The 15,742-nt window shown below is 34.3% G+C and overlaps 1 protein-coding gene across 1 annotated transcript in view; it reads right to left on the bottom strand.

Annotated features, from left to right (window-relative positions):
• Positions 1 to 4,137: 4,137 nt before the first annotated feature.
• Positions 4,138 to 15,742, bottom strand: part of TMEM65 (transmembrane protein 65) — a 47,646-nt gene continuing 36,041 nt past the window's right edge. Inside the window, exons 6-9 of the mRNA XM_046642167.1 lie at positions 12,994 to 13,048; positions 12,073 to 12,115; positions 9,905 to 10,010; positions 4,138 to 5,689 (exon numbers count right to left, since the gene is read on the bottom strand). Of these exons, the coding sequence (XP_046498123.1) occupies positions 5,579 to 5,689; positions 9,905 to 10,010; positions 12,073 to 12,115; positions 12,994 to 13,048 (315 nt within the window). The 3' untranslated portion in view covers positions 4,138 to 5,578. The remainder of the gene's footprint in view (positions 5,690 to 9,904; positions 10,011 to 12,072; positions 12,116 to 12,993; positions 13,049 to 15,742) is intronic.

Genomic DNA, 15,742 nt, shown 5'->3' with positions numbered 1-15,742 from the left:
CTACTGCACACATACCGTGCGTCAGGCACTGTACGGAGCCATTAAGGACAGAGAAGTAAGCAAGAGAGATGAGATCCCATCCTTTGGGGTGTTGACATTTAAAGCATAATCAGTGACGTCTTCTTCCTCTTAGGAAATGTGGACTCTTTACCTGGGTCAGTATGGAAGAAAGAACAGTTAAAGCTGTGAACAATAAAAGAATGAACTAAATTAATTAAGATTTGTTCTCCTCCTCCCAATCGGGGGTGGGAAAGAGAAAATGTTTGATTTACATGCTTTTAAAGTAACAGTGTAGGACATAAAATACATTCTAAAAACTGCATTTCCATCAGTCTGAGGTTGAGGAAAATAAGAAAAAAATAAGGAAGAGAACAAATGCTCTTGAGACATAAAGATACAGAAGAATCAACACACCGCAAAGTGGGAATGGTGGTGGTGGGGTTGACATGCAAGAAGGAAAAATCTTAATTCTAATCAAGGTACCCAACAGTTTTCTTTGACTCAGCTACCTCTCTAAACCCCATTTATGTCTAGTATCTACGTAAATATTTTATAAGCGATAAAGCATCATATAAATGTACAGCTTTCCTATTATTAACAAATGCCAAGTCTTTCCTGAATTTCACAGTTCCCACAGAAAATTCCTTTATCCTACAGTTTTTGAGGGTTCTAATCTCCCCCCAAAAGTAGTTCCTTTGAGTTTAACTCTTCAGTCATCATTCTCACATTTTATTCATTTAAACAAAAAGTTTGACTTGTAGTAGTGGGGAAATTGTATAATCTCTCAGATGTTTACTCTACCTTTTTAATCTTTGTGCCAACAAAAAAACATGCTCAAATTTCTTTCATTCATATACTTTTCAATGGTATTAACTTATGTTTGATGCTATAAAATTTCCTATAAAAACCAACACAAAACACCATGTGCTTCATATGGCTGTCAGCACAAGGTCAGTAGACTCTGAAAGTCCTGAAACTTCAAAAAGAAAATGTTATGTATCCCGCTTTAATCACTACTCCATTTCTAAAAGTTAAAGGAGAAAAAACGAATCTCGGTGTTACAACTCATATATCAGTAGCATTTATGGCTTTGGGAAAAACAAGTGATCTGTTAGTAAGGTTTCACTACGAGCACACGACAAACCCTAAATTATGTGCTGATGGATTATCCACTGACTTTATGAATTCCAGGGCAGCTTCACCATGCTTCTGGGCCATTTCCCTCTACTGCTGTCAGTAAATATGCAGGGAGTATTACTCTTAATATTCAAATCTTAATCTTTAGGCTTAACCTAGAAAACATTAATAATGCAAAACAAACAAGAAACCATCTTACAACGCATTCAAAAGTGAAATATACTTCATGATAGAGATTTTCTTAACCTCAACTCTCCAGAATCTAGCATGACACCTTCTCCCTGCGCTATTGTTTAAGCTCTTACTTCTTTCAGGTCTTCCCTGACCACCTTGTATAAAAATAACCCCCTACATACGACCGCTGGTACTTTCTATTCCCCTTATCTTGTTTCATTTATCTCTATAGAACTCTTAGCACATAGTACGCATCCAAAAACACAGGATTTGTTAAACGGACTTTGACATTCTAAGTACAATTCCCTTAGGTTATAGATGAGAAGATGACTCTACAGAGGTAAAAAGGAAGCAGAGAACAAACATTACAAAGCCCGTGCAACTGATGTCCCTACTGCACAGCAGTCAAGAACACAGGCTTTACACCTGGACCAAGCTGGATTCCAGTCCACTTACTAGTAGTGACATCACAGGCAAATTAACCTCTCCATGTTTCAATTTGCCCAATATGAAATAGGGATAATAACAGCACCAACTTAACGTTGTTGTTAAAACGATTAAGTGTACTGTGTGTAAAATACTACAGTACATAGCAACAAATAAGTGCTTAATAGGGAGCTAACATTATACTTATCATCATCATCATCATCATCATCATCATCATCACCATCATCACCATTTCATTGAGGCTCCATAGCTTACTGTCTAATACTTTCCAAATAATTTATGGTAAGATTGGCTACCTAGTTTCTAAGTCCATACAGCCAAGAAGCAGCAAATTAGAAAGATAAAGCAGTTGCCAGAAGTGAGAGCAGCAAAAAAATGGGAGGAAAGTGAGAAACTACAAAAACCAGATTCCTGAGGTACTGCATTACAGCACAATAATGCCCATGAAGATGATATTTAGTCACTAAGAAAAAGATTACATTATATTTAAGACACTCTTTTAAGATGGTGAGAAAATATAATTCTAAAATTAGGAAGATTTACTTCAAAATGGTTTACACAAACTTTTAGTGTGAAACATAAACTTCTAGTGTCTTCAAAATACCTTCTAGAGAAAAGAAGTAAGCAAATGAGACATTATTATATATAAGGCTTGGATATCACTGCTGTAAATACCCATCAGTGTGATTTATGCCAATCTCTCTAACTAGAGCTTTTTTTTGACAGCCTATTAAGATCAAATTATCTCAATATGGCATGGTTCTTCTCTCATAATCTGTAATTTTGTATCTCAAGTGTGGATTTCAGGGAGGTGATAAATAGTTCCATTTTACTGTCTCAGTGACATTGCCACAATCCTGTAACAAACCTGCATTTATTAATTCTATTTCCTTTAGCGACAGAATAACCAGGGGCTTCTGCGATTAGGAAGAAAATCAAATTTCAAAATCAAAACCACATTCCAAATTTCTTAAAAGATTTTTTTTTTTGTTCAATTCCTTTGTAAAAACATTGGTCACTATTTAACATACAGTGGCAACAAAATATACCCAATTTACATGCATCAACAAGTCAATAAATCATAATACATGGACAACATGAATTGCAAACGAACAGTACTAAAGTAGCTCATGTTGCATTTAATCATATATATAGTGCCCCCAACAAAGATGACTAATATGAGAAATAAGAATTCCAGTTTCAATCTGAAATAAGGTTCTTTGTGACAAGTAACATGAAACAATGATATATGAAGTCATTATCTTAAAGGGAACAATTTTTCAGAAATCACTTTGTGCAAAGCACCATACTAGTTTAGAATAAGATCTTGAAAATACGTGTACCTTAGGTTAAAGACAAAAGGGCTCAATTTTTTGAAAATTAATGAAGCAAATTTTTACTGTGTGCATAAGTTAAAATATCTTTCAATACAAAGGGTATATATTCCATGTTTTGACACCTTAAGTAATTCTGCAGATGTTCAGTTAAACTGAACGATTCTGGAGGGCTGGGTTATTTTCAAGAGCAAAACAAAGAAAGCAATAATCAAAAGCCCTTTCTAAACTCACAGGCAAGGTTTGTGGATGTGGGATTTGATTAATAAGAAGAAAATTTAAGCACCTCAATAAAATACTTTTTTAGAAAACAGAAAGGACTGGCAATATACCAGGTAGGGACAAAAGCACTTGGACATTTACAAACAAAAAGTTTTTAAAAATAAGTACTCTAGGGGCCAGCCCCGTGGCCAGGTGGCTAAGTTCGCATGGTCTGCTTTGGTGGCCCAGGGTTTCGCCGGTTCAGATCCTGGGCACCGACATGGCAACACTCATCAAACCACGCCGAGGTGGCATCCCACATACCACAACTAGAAGAATCCACAACTAAAAATATACAACTATGTACCGGGGGGCTTTGGGGAGAAAGAGGAAAAATAAAATCTAAAAAAATAAGTACTCTAATCCTATCATCTGAAATGATAATAAAATTTTTTTTGGTTTGTATGTGGTATTATGTGGAAGATACAAACCACAATTCTGTTTAAGATGTCAAGTTCTATAAATCTAATTTGATCAAATGAGATTGTCACATTATTTGTATATAACAACATTACATATTTATTTTAATGTTATATGATTTATTTTCTTGTTTTTCCCATCAAAAATCTATGATTAAAGTACAGCACTAAACTATTTTGAAGGGCACAGAAGAGAATTTATAATAAATTGCCTTGTGGGGAAAAACAGCTCCTCTGAAAATAAGAGCTCAAAGTAAATATGTGCAAATAAAACTGTAAAATAAGGTAGCTGTAAATGCAGCCATCTTATAAGCTTCCTTTCTTTTGCATCTATTTACCAACATTCATAATTTCAGTGGCCCAAATGGTACTTTTAATTTCAGTTTTTCTCCTCCACGATGTGTTTAATTACTCTTACAAGTAAGAGTAATTTTTTAGCATGTTTTAATAGACCACATACTAACAAATTTTAAGGGTTCATAAAATGAAAATTTATAATGCATACACAGTTATGTTTAAGTCAGATATTTGTTGTTGTTATGTGCCATATACAAGACTGGAAATAAGTAACTTCAATCTAGAATATGCTTTAAATACCAAAAGAAGAAAAAAGACCAAAACAGGGAGAGAGGATTTCTTCTCATGTAACATTTGACTACTAGTCTATACACAGCAAAAAGCAAAACATAAAATATTTAGTTAAACCTCAAACTTACTAGTTATCCAGAAACAAAATTCAGTAAACAAGATACAATGATGTCAGGATTATAATGGAGTACTCAGAGTCATTCAATTCAGATGAGAAGATGACATTTTGGGGGAAAAAATCTTTCCCAAACAGTATAATTTGTATCTCATTAACTTCGCAAACATCATTTCAATGTCACCACTTACACCACAAACTTTCTTGACAATTCCCATTTTCTACTTCTTGTAAAAAAATTTTTTAGCCTCTTACTTTCCAAGAATCATGTCAAATCCCTTAGTTCCCCCCTAATTCCACAATCCCCATTAAAAATATCCTAAAATAATCATTTTTCCCCTCGGCAGTCAGAAACCATCATGTAATTTAAAATCGACAAATTAAAAGTAAAAACATCAACTCAAAATAATACACTTATTAACATACATGGTTTTATGTAGTAGGGAGACTCCATAACTGCTCACTCTTATTAACCTTTGGCTCTTGAGACACTAAGGTCAGAAAATTAAAATGAGTAATAAATACTTAACGTCTGCATCCATTTTGAATAGATGTGAGAGTTTCAAAAAAATGACTGAAATTATATGATTGTAAATGTTTACTGTGAAACAGTACAAAATTGATGTTGCCAAAAAAAAAAAAAGAGTCAAGAAAATCTTTAACTGATATTAAACATCTTAATTTGGAAAAAAATCTTAAGGTTGAGCTGTAACCACAGGGAACAACAACGATAACAACAACAACAGAAAATGCTTTCATGCACGCACACACGTTAAGTAACACATAAGCAAACCCCAAGTCAGTACAGGACATCAATGACTGATACTTAAATGATATTTTGATATGGAAAGAAAGGGAAAGAAAAGGTAAAATGTTGACTGCCGTTGATGAAAAAGCATTTCAACAATTTACACAAAGATACTAAACAGGGTTTTTAAAAAGATGTCCTAAGAAAACCAAGCCACAATAAGTTAGTGTTTTCCATAATACATGCTGAATTATTTGATCCCATATCTATACACTGTTAACTGTCTTAATTCCTAAATGCTGTGACAGCATACTTAATAATTGAGGTACATTAGTTTACATCTTTTATAGGTTTTCTAAGAGGCTGAATTGTTCGTTTCCAGTTTTTCATCTTCTTCACCTCCTCCAATGAAAAGCAAAGGAAACATCCCTAGAATGCAGCCAATAGTCACCCCAACAGCCTTGCCCTAAGGAAAGAAGAAAACATGTTTTAAAGTTATTTTATCCCTGTAAGAGGAATCCTTGCTAAGCAATTATCAGGTACTATAAAATTCAACTGTGACTGCATTTCGTTTGATCATAGCAGGTTAAAGATTAAAATAAGCTACAAAAAGGTTCTGGAACAAATAACACTTAAAGTTCAAAGCAACCAGGAAATTTTTTTCAAATGGTCACAAAAATAACAGCAGAGAAATATTCAAGTAGAAAAACACTTTTTAAAAATTGTACATATATTTTAATGTCAGAAGACAGAGAGACAGGAAAAAACCTCACCAAGTACTCTCAATATATCTGGATTTGCTCCCCTTCGTATATACTCCTTTTCAATATTTATCCCCCTGGATACCTCATTATGCATAGGGTTAAGCTTTATGTAAACTTAGCTTTGCTTTCTGCCTCCATCCTCCGCCCACAGCCACATATGTTACAATAAGCTCTTTTCCAAACTGTATCATAAACTTAATATAAAAACTTTCAAACTCCACCGAATTGATGAGCCTATAATCTACTGAAAGCTCTCTCTACCATTAAAAATCATTGCTACTTTTTCACCATTATAAGTGATATAACAATAAATATTTCTGTGTATAGTTCTTCCTCAATGATTTATTTAAAAATCAAATAATATGAATACTTGTGCATATTCACAGGGTATTGCCATGCTGTCAATTCTAGACAAAACTGCAAATGCATACATATACCAATTATAATATATGTATGTACATATACACACCAATTTTTCTGCAACCTCTCCTACATCATGAAAATTTTTTAAATTTCATTTTTGTAACTGGTGTTTTTAAAAAAATTTTTAAATTTTTTAATTGCAGTAACAATGGATTATAACATTATATAGCTTTCAGATGTACATCGTAATATATTTTGAATTCTGTGTAGATTACATCATGTTCACCACCCCAAAAACTAATTATAGTCCGTCCCCTCACATGTGAGCCTAATCATTCCTATGATGACTATTAAGGTCAAACACTTTTCAATTAAATTTCATTACTTCATACAAACATTTATAGAGAATCTACTATGTGTCAAACTCTGTGCTAAATACCAGAGAGACAGGGACTGTCTCTCTCCTCCAGGAACTTCCAGTCAGTTATACAGAGAAAGACAAAGTAAGTTCTATCAAAGATTACAGATGCTATGATAGCTACATAATGCACAGTCTTGAATAAAATGTCTTTTCCTATACATTGTCCATTTATGTATCAGATCTTATAGTTTTTCTAACAAATTTCAACAGTAGACATTAATGTTTTGATAAGAGCTTGCATAAAAACATTTCAATTCTGTTATTTGGCTTTTTGTTGTCAGTGGTAGTGGTGGTGTGCTCGTGCTTTGATAGATTTGTCATTTTCATCACATCAAATTTTAAAAGGTACCACTCCTACAGTTTTAGTAAGCAGAAATTTTCCTCATTCCGGATGCTGATTACATTAATCCTAGACTCTTATTTTGACCTTAGACAACATTTACACTCATTTACATTTGCTTAGAGAGACTATATCTTAGATTCCTGACTTCCCCATATACAATGAACAATCATTGCTAACAGGCTCCACTTCCACTTCCCACCCATTCTGTTAGAATGCCTGTTACTATTGTCAGTGGAAACCAAAGCTTTCCTCCTTCCTCACTTTAGGAATGCCAGTCAATGAGTTTCAACCCGGTTATCTCAACAAGGCGTAAGGTCAGTAGGGCAGAGAGGGAGGAAAAAAGTGGGATATCCTTTTCTGGCTGCCTGATCCAGAACCTGAAACATATTTTTCCATTGTAAAAAAGCCACTTATACATTATTATCAGGTATTTATGATATTCTAGGCTCTACAGTTAACTGCATTAGGGCTAACCTGAGAACTTGAGTACATCTATAATATTGTTCTGCAAGAAAGAATTTTCCAAGTTCCAAACAACCAAATTACAAATGAGGATTTAAAATACAGCCTATGTCAGTTGGAACTTGCATGTGTATTGGCACGTATTCTATTATGGGTGAATTTCAGAGTTAGTTTATGTCATGAATAGATGGCTGATCACTAACTTCAACTACTTCAGGTTGTATGTAACCAAATGCTATGTTATAGAGTAGAAGATTGGATCCTAACATAAAAAAGCAGAGTCAACAACTAAGGAATAGACTCACTCCATATGCTGGTGGGAGATTTATCAAAATATACACACACACATACACACTCTCTTGCTCTCTCTCTCTATATATACACACACACTAATTCGGTAATTGACGTGCTTTCATCATAGAAGAAGGGAAGTAGATCTGCTTATAATATAGCAAGAAAACAGAATTATCAATTAGTGAGAAAAGGAGACCCCCAGGAAAAAATTCCTCTTTTGATCCCAGCTGTAGTGCTAAAACATTAAGCCAAATTGCTAGAATGTTGGATTATCCTTATTCCTCAACCACTCTGGCTGGTATTAGCTAGCTAGATTCACCTCAATTTATCTACAAATTGCAGGATATGGATATATATTTGTTACACAGCAATAGACAGGTCTAAGGTGGAACCTGAGAATTTGTATTTCTAACAAGTTCCCAGGTAATGCTGATCCTGCTGATCCTAGCATCAAACTTCAAGAACCACTGCCCTACACAATCTCACCTTCTCCCATGGTTCTAACTATCACCTACCATCTCAGTGAGGTCTGTGGTGATCCTCCTATTTAATACTGCAATCTGTCTCCATCCTAGCACTCCCAATCTCTCTTACCTTGCCTGGCTTTCTTTTTTACTTTAATTCCCATAACACTTGTGAACTTCTAATATACTAAATATTTTGTCCGATTTGGGGATTTTTTTGCTGAGGAAGATTTGCCCTGAGCTACCATCTATTGCCAATCTTCCTCTTTTTTTGTGTTGAGGAGGAGCCACCCTGAGCTAACATCTGTTACCCATCTTCCTCTTGTATATGAGCTGCCGCCAGAGGTGGCCACTGACAGATGAGTAGTGTAGGTCCACACCAGGAACCGGACCCAGGCTGCCAGAGTGGAGTGCGCCAAACTTAACCACTAGGCCACTGGTGGCTTGTCAGATTTGTCAGATTTTTTAATTGCCTATCTTTTCCTTGCTAGAAAGATCACAAGAAAAAAGATCTTGTTTTGTCAACCCTATATTCAAAACTCCTAGATCTGTACACTGCATATAGTAGGTAAACAATAAATATTTGTTGAATGAATGAATGATAATACCCATCATCTCTAACTCAGACCTCTCTGATTCTTGACCTTTAATCCAAATGCCTACTAGGTGTCACTACTTGAATGTCCTAGTATCATCTCAAATCAACATGCCCCAAACAGAACTCATATCTTCCCTTACAAACTTGTTCTTCCTCCTTTTCTTCTTAATTGGTGGCATCATGATCCCCCCAGTTTCCTTCCTATATAAAATTTTTCACTACCACTCCATCACCTGGGTATGAGGTTCAAGCTCCTCAGTATAGCTTATACAGACAGGAAAATACCTTTCCTGTCTGATCAATACTGACTTTTCCAATGCTGTTTTCTACTTCTGTTTTTATCCACAACTACTACATATTCTATCCCAGGAAGACCTACTTTCATGTATTTCTCTGAACACACCTTGTTTTTATCATGCTCTTCTACTTACTAGTCAATATACTTGGGATTCTCTGGTGCAGTAGTAAATGTCTCATCGATAATTAAAAAATCAGCTTAGATTAAATAATTGCCATGAAATCTCCCCACCAAAATAAATTTCTCCCCACAAAGTATTAATTCTCTTACTTGTGCTATTGCTATATCTAGTGCATAATTCTGTTACTGCATCTGTCACTAAATTATAATTTGTTTACATTATAAACAATTATGTCTGGTTCTCTACCTAAACAATCCTCAAAAAGAAATACAGTTTATTATTCATTTTATGTTCTTCACTTTCTAGCACATAACTAATACTCCTCAACATTAACTGAATCATATAAAGAATTTTTAAAAAATCAAGTACACCTACAAAAAATAAAGAGTCAATAAAATTTACTGTTCTTCTGAAAACTCCCAGGGTTTGAACAATTTTTGTTAAAAATGCCACTCCAATCAATTTTAGTCTCAAATTCCTCAGGGGACTGAAATATACAGCATCTTGTTCTGGCTTCCCAAATCCAACGTCATAAACCCTATAGGGTACTTACCAAATGTGTACTAAGACGTGTCTGCCACATGTCAACTTGTTTGGGTGTGAGATCAGGAATTGACAGGCCTAACCTGGAAGCCAAAGCTTCAACGTAGCCTGCAAGTCTTTAAAAATACAAGAGGACAGAATATAAGTTTTTAAAGAGAGACACAAATGTCCTCAGATAGTAAAACTAATTACTACAAAGAGAAACCTGTAATTGGCACTCTAGAAATGGTGTAAACATTTTTTACAGCTTTTGTTTTTTGTGTATAAATATATTCAGTTTAAAAATATTTTCATATTAATATACGTAATACATAGGTAAATTAATTGACTTAGAGCAATTATTCTCTACCATTACTTTAAAAAGACCAATTCAAGTTAATGTAAAAATTTTTTACAGCAATTACAATTAATGCACTTATTCCAAATTCAAAGCAAGCACTTTAACATATGGTATAAATTAATAACTGTCATCAGAAAGCAAAAATTTCCAAAATGTATCAGATTTACACACAAACGAAAACAGCCCAGAATTTTTAGGGCAATCTCAAATATTTATCAATTCTAAATTGCCATCATTTACCAGATACAATCTTACTTTATGAACAGTAAGAAAGAAAATTGCCAATTAAACTGTGCCTATAATCAATTATATGATGGATCCCAAAGTCAGATATGTTAAGTTCTAAAAAAAACTGTGGATCTGAGAATCGATAAAACGTAGTATTTGTTTATTTAACATTTTTTTAAAAGGCAGAGGAGAAACAGTTCTTAAATATAAAGATTCAACAAAATCTTTATCTCTAATTAAAAAATAATTGTTTTATGATGTGATCTGAAACTAAATGACCTTAAAATCTCTTAGATCATTTGTTTCTATTAAATACAGTAGCTATAATATTATCATTATTAACCTCAATATTGGAAACTGGGAAATGGAAATGTTTAAGAGGCAATATCATCACAGATTTACGCCAGGAATTCCAGGAATATAAAATTTCTGTCTTGGCCCAGAAGCAAAGAAACTTTGCTTTTAACAGCAGGTTTGGGCCCAAACTCCAGTGCAGAAATCTAGTACACAGGGTTAGATCACTTAGAAAGCTGCCTTTGCCTAGATTATAGGGCTAAGTCGACTTCTATTAGACCCAAATCCAAATCTCAAAACTCACCACTCTAATGAACCAAGGAAGGAAGAAGCACAACCAAAGACTGAGCAAGAGAGAGCATGTTTATCACAATAATTAATGCCAATTTAGTCTAATTTATACTTCCAGGCTTCCCCCAGCTCAGCAAGCAGCCCAGGCCATCTGCCGCTTGGAAGAGAGAGTGTAAAAACAGACAGAGAGAAAGACGGCCTTTTCTAAGTAGACATTCCCAGTTTATTTCATCATTCCTGCCACAAGGGATACAAAGAGCAAAAACCAGCCAAACCTGTGTATGCTTTGGCCATTATTCCCTTTGAAAATTCCTCTCTCCAGAAAACATGCCCAGTCAGTATGCTCACATTTGAGCCATCTCTCTTATATTTGGGCTTAGTGGGAGGAGGTGGGGTGGAATAATGATAGGGGTTCTTACTTTTAATCCTGTCTCACACTTAGAAATGACTATAAAATACATATAAATACTTCAGTAAATGAAAATTCAACTCTGCTTACAGTATAGTAGTTTTAGAAAAATTTTTTGCATTTATCAGAATTGCTTGAGAAGATTATTAAACACAAATGTCAGGGCCCTATCCCCAGAGACACTAATTCTTATGACTGGGGTGTGACCCAGGCTTCTACACCGTCTATTGCTGATGCACACCAAAGATTTAGAAATATTAAATTAAAAAATTTAGTTCTAAAACACATTTAAAAAAATGTCCCTGGGGCCAGCCCAGTGGCCGAGTGGTTAAGTTTGCACACTCCATGTCAGCAGCCCAGGGTTTCTCTGGTTTGGATCCTGGGCATGGACATGGCACCGCTCATCAGGCCATGCTGAGGTGGCGTCCCACATAGCAGAACTAGAAGAACCTACAACTAGAATATACAATTACGTACTGGGGGCTTTGGAGAGAAGAAGAAGAAGAAAAATAAATGTTCCCTTTTTTTAATATACTTCTCAATTAAAGGAGAATGGAAAAGAGAAAGACAACAAATAAGTATACACATGCACAGATGAATAAATGAATGAACCTACCCAAGTCCAGCTAAATCTGACACAAGATTTCCCAAAGCAGCAGCTAAAAGAATGAAAAATGGACAAGTGAATTGTTACATGGAGTCAGAAAAATCATTATAATACATCACTATAAAATCAATAAAGCACTGGTCTGGAAGAGGTATCACATTTCTCAAATGACAACGACTATATCCAAAGTGACTCATTGGGTAGCTATGAATCTCAAGATTTCAAAATAGAACACAATGCTTCTGAGAGGAGAGCAGTCCACCTCCATCAGGCAGCAGATTTCTTCTGTTGTGGCAGCCAGTTTCCATTTTGGCTTCAATATTAAAACACCTGTACAATATTTTGTAGTTGTAACTTTCAGATAATATTTGTTCAAGGAAATCTGAATATTTCGAAGTTAAAGAATAAAGCCATATGTACAGCTCTGAAATTCAAGACAATCAAGGAGAAGAGACGTCTCTTTCATTAACTCATCTACTTCCTATGTTCTATACAATAAACATAACACAGAACCATTCCCAAATTTCACCGTCATGAAGAATAGAGTGGTTAACGGGGGAGAAAGAAGGAGATAGAACCAAACTAGATTTTCATTCTTGTATTGCCTTCCTTGATTTTTCTACCCAACTTGAAAATAAACAATGTAATAGAAGTAGAAAGGTTTTGAGGTAACAACGAATAAAGAGAGGAACTTTTTTTAAACATAATATAGTAGATTATTGTTACCATTAACTAACATAAAGCACCTAAAATTTCTCACCAAAAAAAGTGCTACATTCACAAGAATTAGAGGAAGAGGATTAAGGAGATAAACTAATAAAGATTTCAATGAGTAAACTCATTCAAATAAATTATCCTCTTCTAAACCTAACCTATTGAAATGTTTTATAAATATACAGACAATGGAATAACATTACTATTATTAAATACCTGCCATAGTTGAAATTCCCAAAATAATTCCAATAGACATTTCAATATGGGTTCCCTGAAAAATGATACAAAGAAATTAATCTTAAAAATTAAAGCTAAAGTGACTATAAAAGAAACGCAAAGCGTTAACAAAAACAAATAAAACAGTTAAACCAACATGTTCTTGGGGCAAAATTATATGCACAAAATATGCACATATGATGCAGTAATTCACTTAATTATTAAATATATGCATTCATGCAGAAATAGCATCAACATTTTATTCACTAAAATTAGGCTTTCATAAAAATAAAAAAACAGCAACACATATGGCAATACAATTCATCATTAAGAACCTAGAATTTATATTTTCCTACCACAGGGAAAACAGGTTTTAAAGCTCATCGAACACAAAGACAACTAACTGATCTAAATTTTAAATTCTCAATGACATGTCTATATGATTGTTATTTACTCTATAACAGGTTAAAAAGACACACTAAACCAGTTTCTAGGAACCTCAAGAGATAGAGACTTCAAAAATTATCCCTCTATCACTTAGTTCTTTAACTGTTAATTAGTGAGGCTCTATGATTCATTGATTAGCAACAATAGCATTTAATACAATAGAGCTACAGCAAAAATGAGGCTCCATTATATTTCCACTGAATTTACTTATTGACAGAGTTTAAGACTGTACATCTATCGCATTCTTCTGAAGAAAAGAGGGGCTCGTATTTTTACATCTACTTTAAAGAGAAGGAACTGAAGTGAAGAAGACTAAACTGTTCTAATGGGTTATTAGATAGAATAAAGAAGAAATCCTAGGATCTTTTGTGCTAATTAAGTTCTAATCCTTGGGCAATGCTGCTGTAAGTGGACTTAATTTTCAAAAACACTTTTGAACACTGATGCTTGAAAATTTCTAAAAAAATTTTTAAATCTCAATGATATTTGTGGAGAAAAAAAAAAAGAATGCCCTATCTGATATGTAGAAATATTGCCTTCCTCAATTATTTACGAAATTAAAGAGAAGCTGAGTTAAGTATTCTTCAATTTTCTTTCCCCTAGGCCTTTTATTTCCACCCCCTTAAAATACAATTCTTATAGAGTATGAACCAAACAGACTGATGTACAAGTCTCCTAGGCACTCAAAATTACTTGTAAAGAATTACCCAAAGACATAGATTTCTGAAGAAGAAAATAATAAGCCCAAAGAATGAAGATGTGTATCTTTATACATGAAGGCCAAAAAAAAAAGAACTGGAGCATTGATATAGAAGGGAAGCACCTGACAACTACAGTGTATAAAAAATAAATACAGCATCTTTAATAGCAATGAATCATTAGGAACGACCCACGAAGAACCTGTGTGCAATACATGTATTTAAAAACTATTTAAGTGCTTAATCATTTGGCTGAATTTAAGAAGCCTGAAGGTCCTTCTAATAGCATGAAAAACCTCATATAAAGTGAGGGTTGATGTGAAGGCAATGGGTTATCCACGCCTTTACTTTTCCCATAGTTATACCAAATCTCGTGTTAACAGGTGAAGTAGAAATTATAAATAAATCTAATACTAGTCATCTTAAAAGTTACACCTGGTTCATCACCTTAATACGATTAATCTACTCTAGAATTCTAATAAATTCTATCCTAATTAAACTGTAAGAAAAACAACTTTTAAAAACCACTAAAATATAAGTCATGAAATGCAATCCCGACAATATAAAAATATAATAAAAAACTACGAAACCAAATGCTGAGTATCAAAAGCAGCCAACAACAAAGGTCAAATCTATTATAAGAAGTTATATAGGAATTTGTTTTTGTGACAGTAACTAGGGTGGCAGCCGTGGGAGTAACAGGAAAAGGAAAACACATCGATGCCTGTGGCATGATAGAAAAGACTCGAGTAACTTGGAACAGTGGCGGCTGTCCCACAGCGTGAGGAGGCAATCAATCCGTGTTTAAAACAGAGAGGTGAAAACATTCTTAAGACAATAATGATCGTGGATTTCCCTTTCCATGGATTCCATGGTTATACTATTTATGTATTTTAGTCTCAGCAGTCTATTGCAAAGCCTCTTTGGAAAATTTCCCTGTCCCTGAACTAGTCTGCAATTATCACAGGATAATATTTTTCCCACACCTGTTACTCAATCAGGTACTAAAGCCAGTAGTTTAAACATTTATTTGAGTATTATATAAATAAAAAACTAGTGATAAGTCCCTGAAACTGGATTTCAATGTAAACAAGAAAAACAAACACTACTAAATTGGAGTCAAGCATCTCCAGCCTGGAAAAATAGTCCACTCTCAGTGATACCAGCAATGAGACACAGGCCTGAATAACACAAAACAGTAAACAACATTACAGTAATTTGACTCCAGAATGTGGGTGTTTGGTTTTGTTGGTAGCTGTATTTAAACACAGATATCTCTTACTTAGATATTTATCTCAAAGAAATGATAAGACCACACTGGGAAGGTCTTACTCAGTATCTAAGAAGCTACCTCATTTCTCTATTCTGATCTCTCTTCAAAATCTTTCTGTACCCCTTTTTACGCAAAATACATCATCTCAACACTTCCCTGAAGCAAGGATAGTCTTTCAGCATTTGAATATCTAAGGTCTTCCCTATAGAGGTGATAAAAACAAATGATCATTAAGACGGTAGTATTGGGGGGTACTAGCTGTCAATAAAGAGAATCTAAAATATTGAGTGTGTCATGTAAACTGAAAGAAATATTTGCCCCAGAGAAGCTG

Source organism: Equus quagga, chromosome 16, assembly GCF_021613505.1.
Source record: "Equus quagga isolate Etosha38 chromosome 16, UCLA_HA_Equagga_1.0, whole genome shotgun sequence".
Taxonomy (NCBI): domain Eukaryota; kingdom Metazoa; phylum Chordata; class Mammalia; order Perissodactyla; family Equidae; genus Equus; species Equus quagga.
This window is presented reverse-complemented; position numbering and strand designations above follow the sequence as displayed.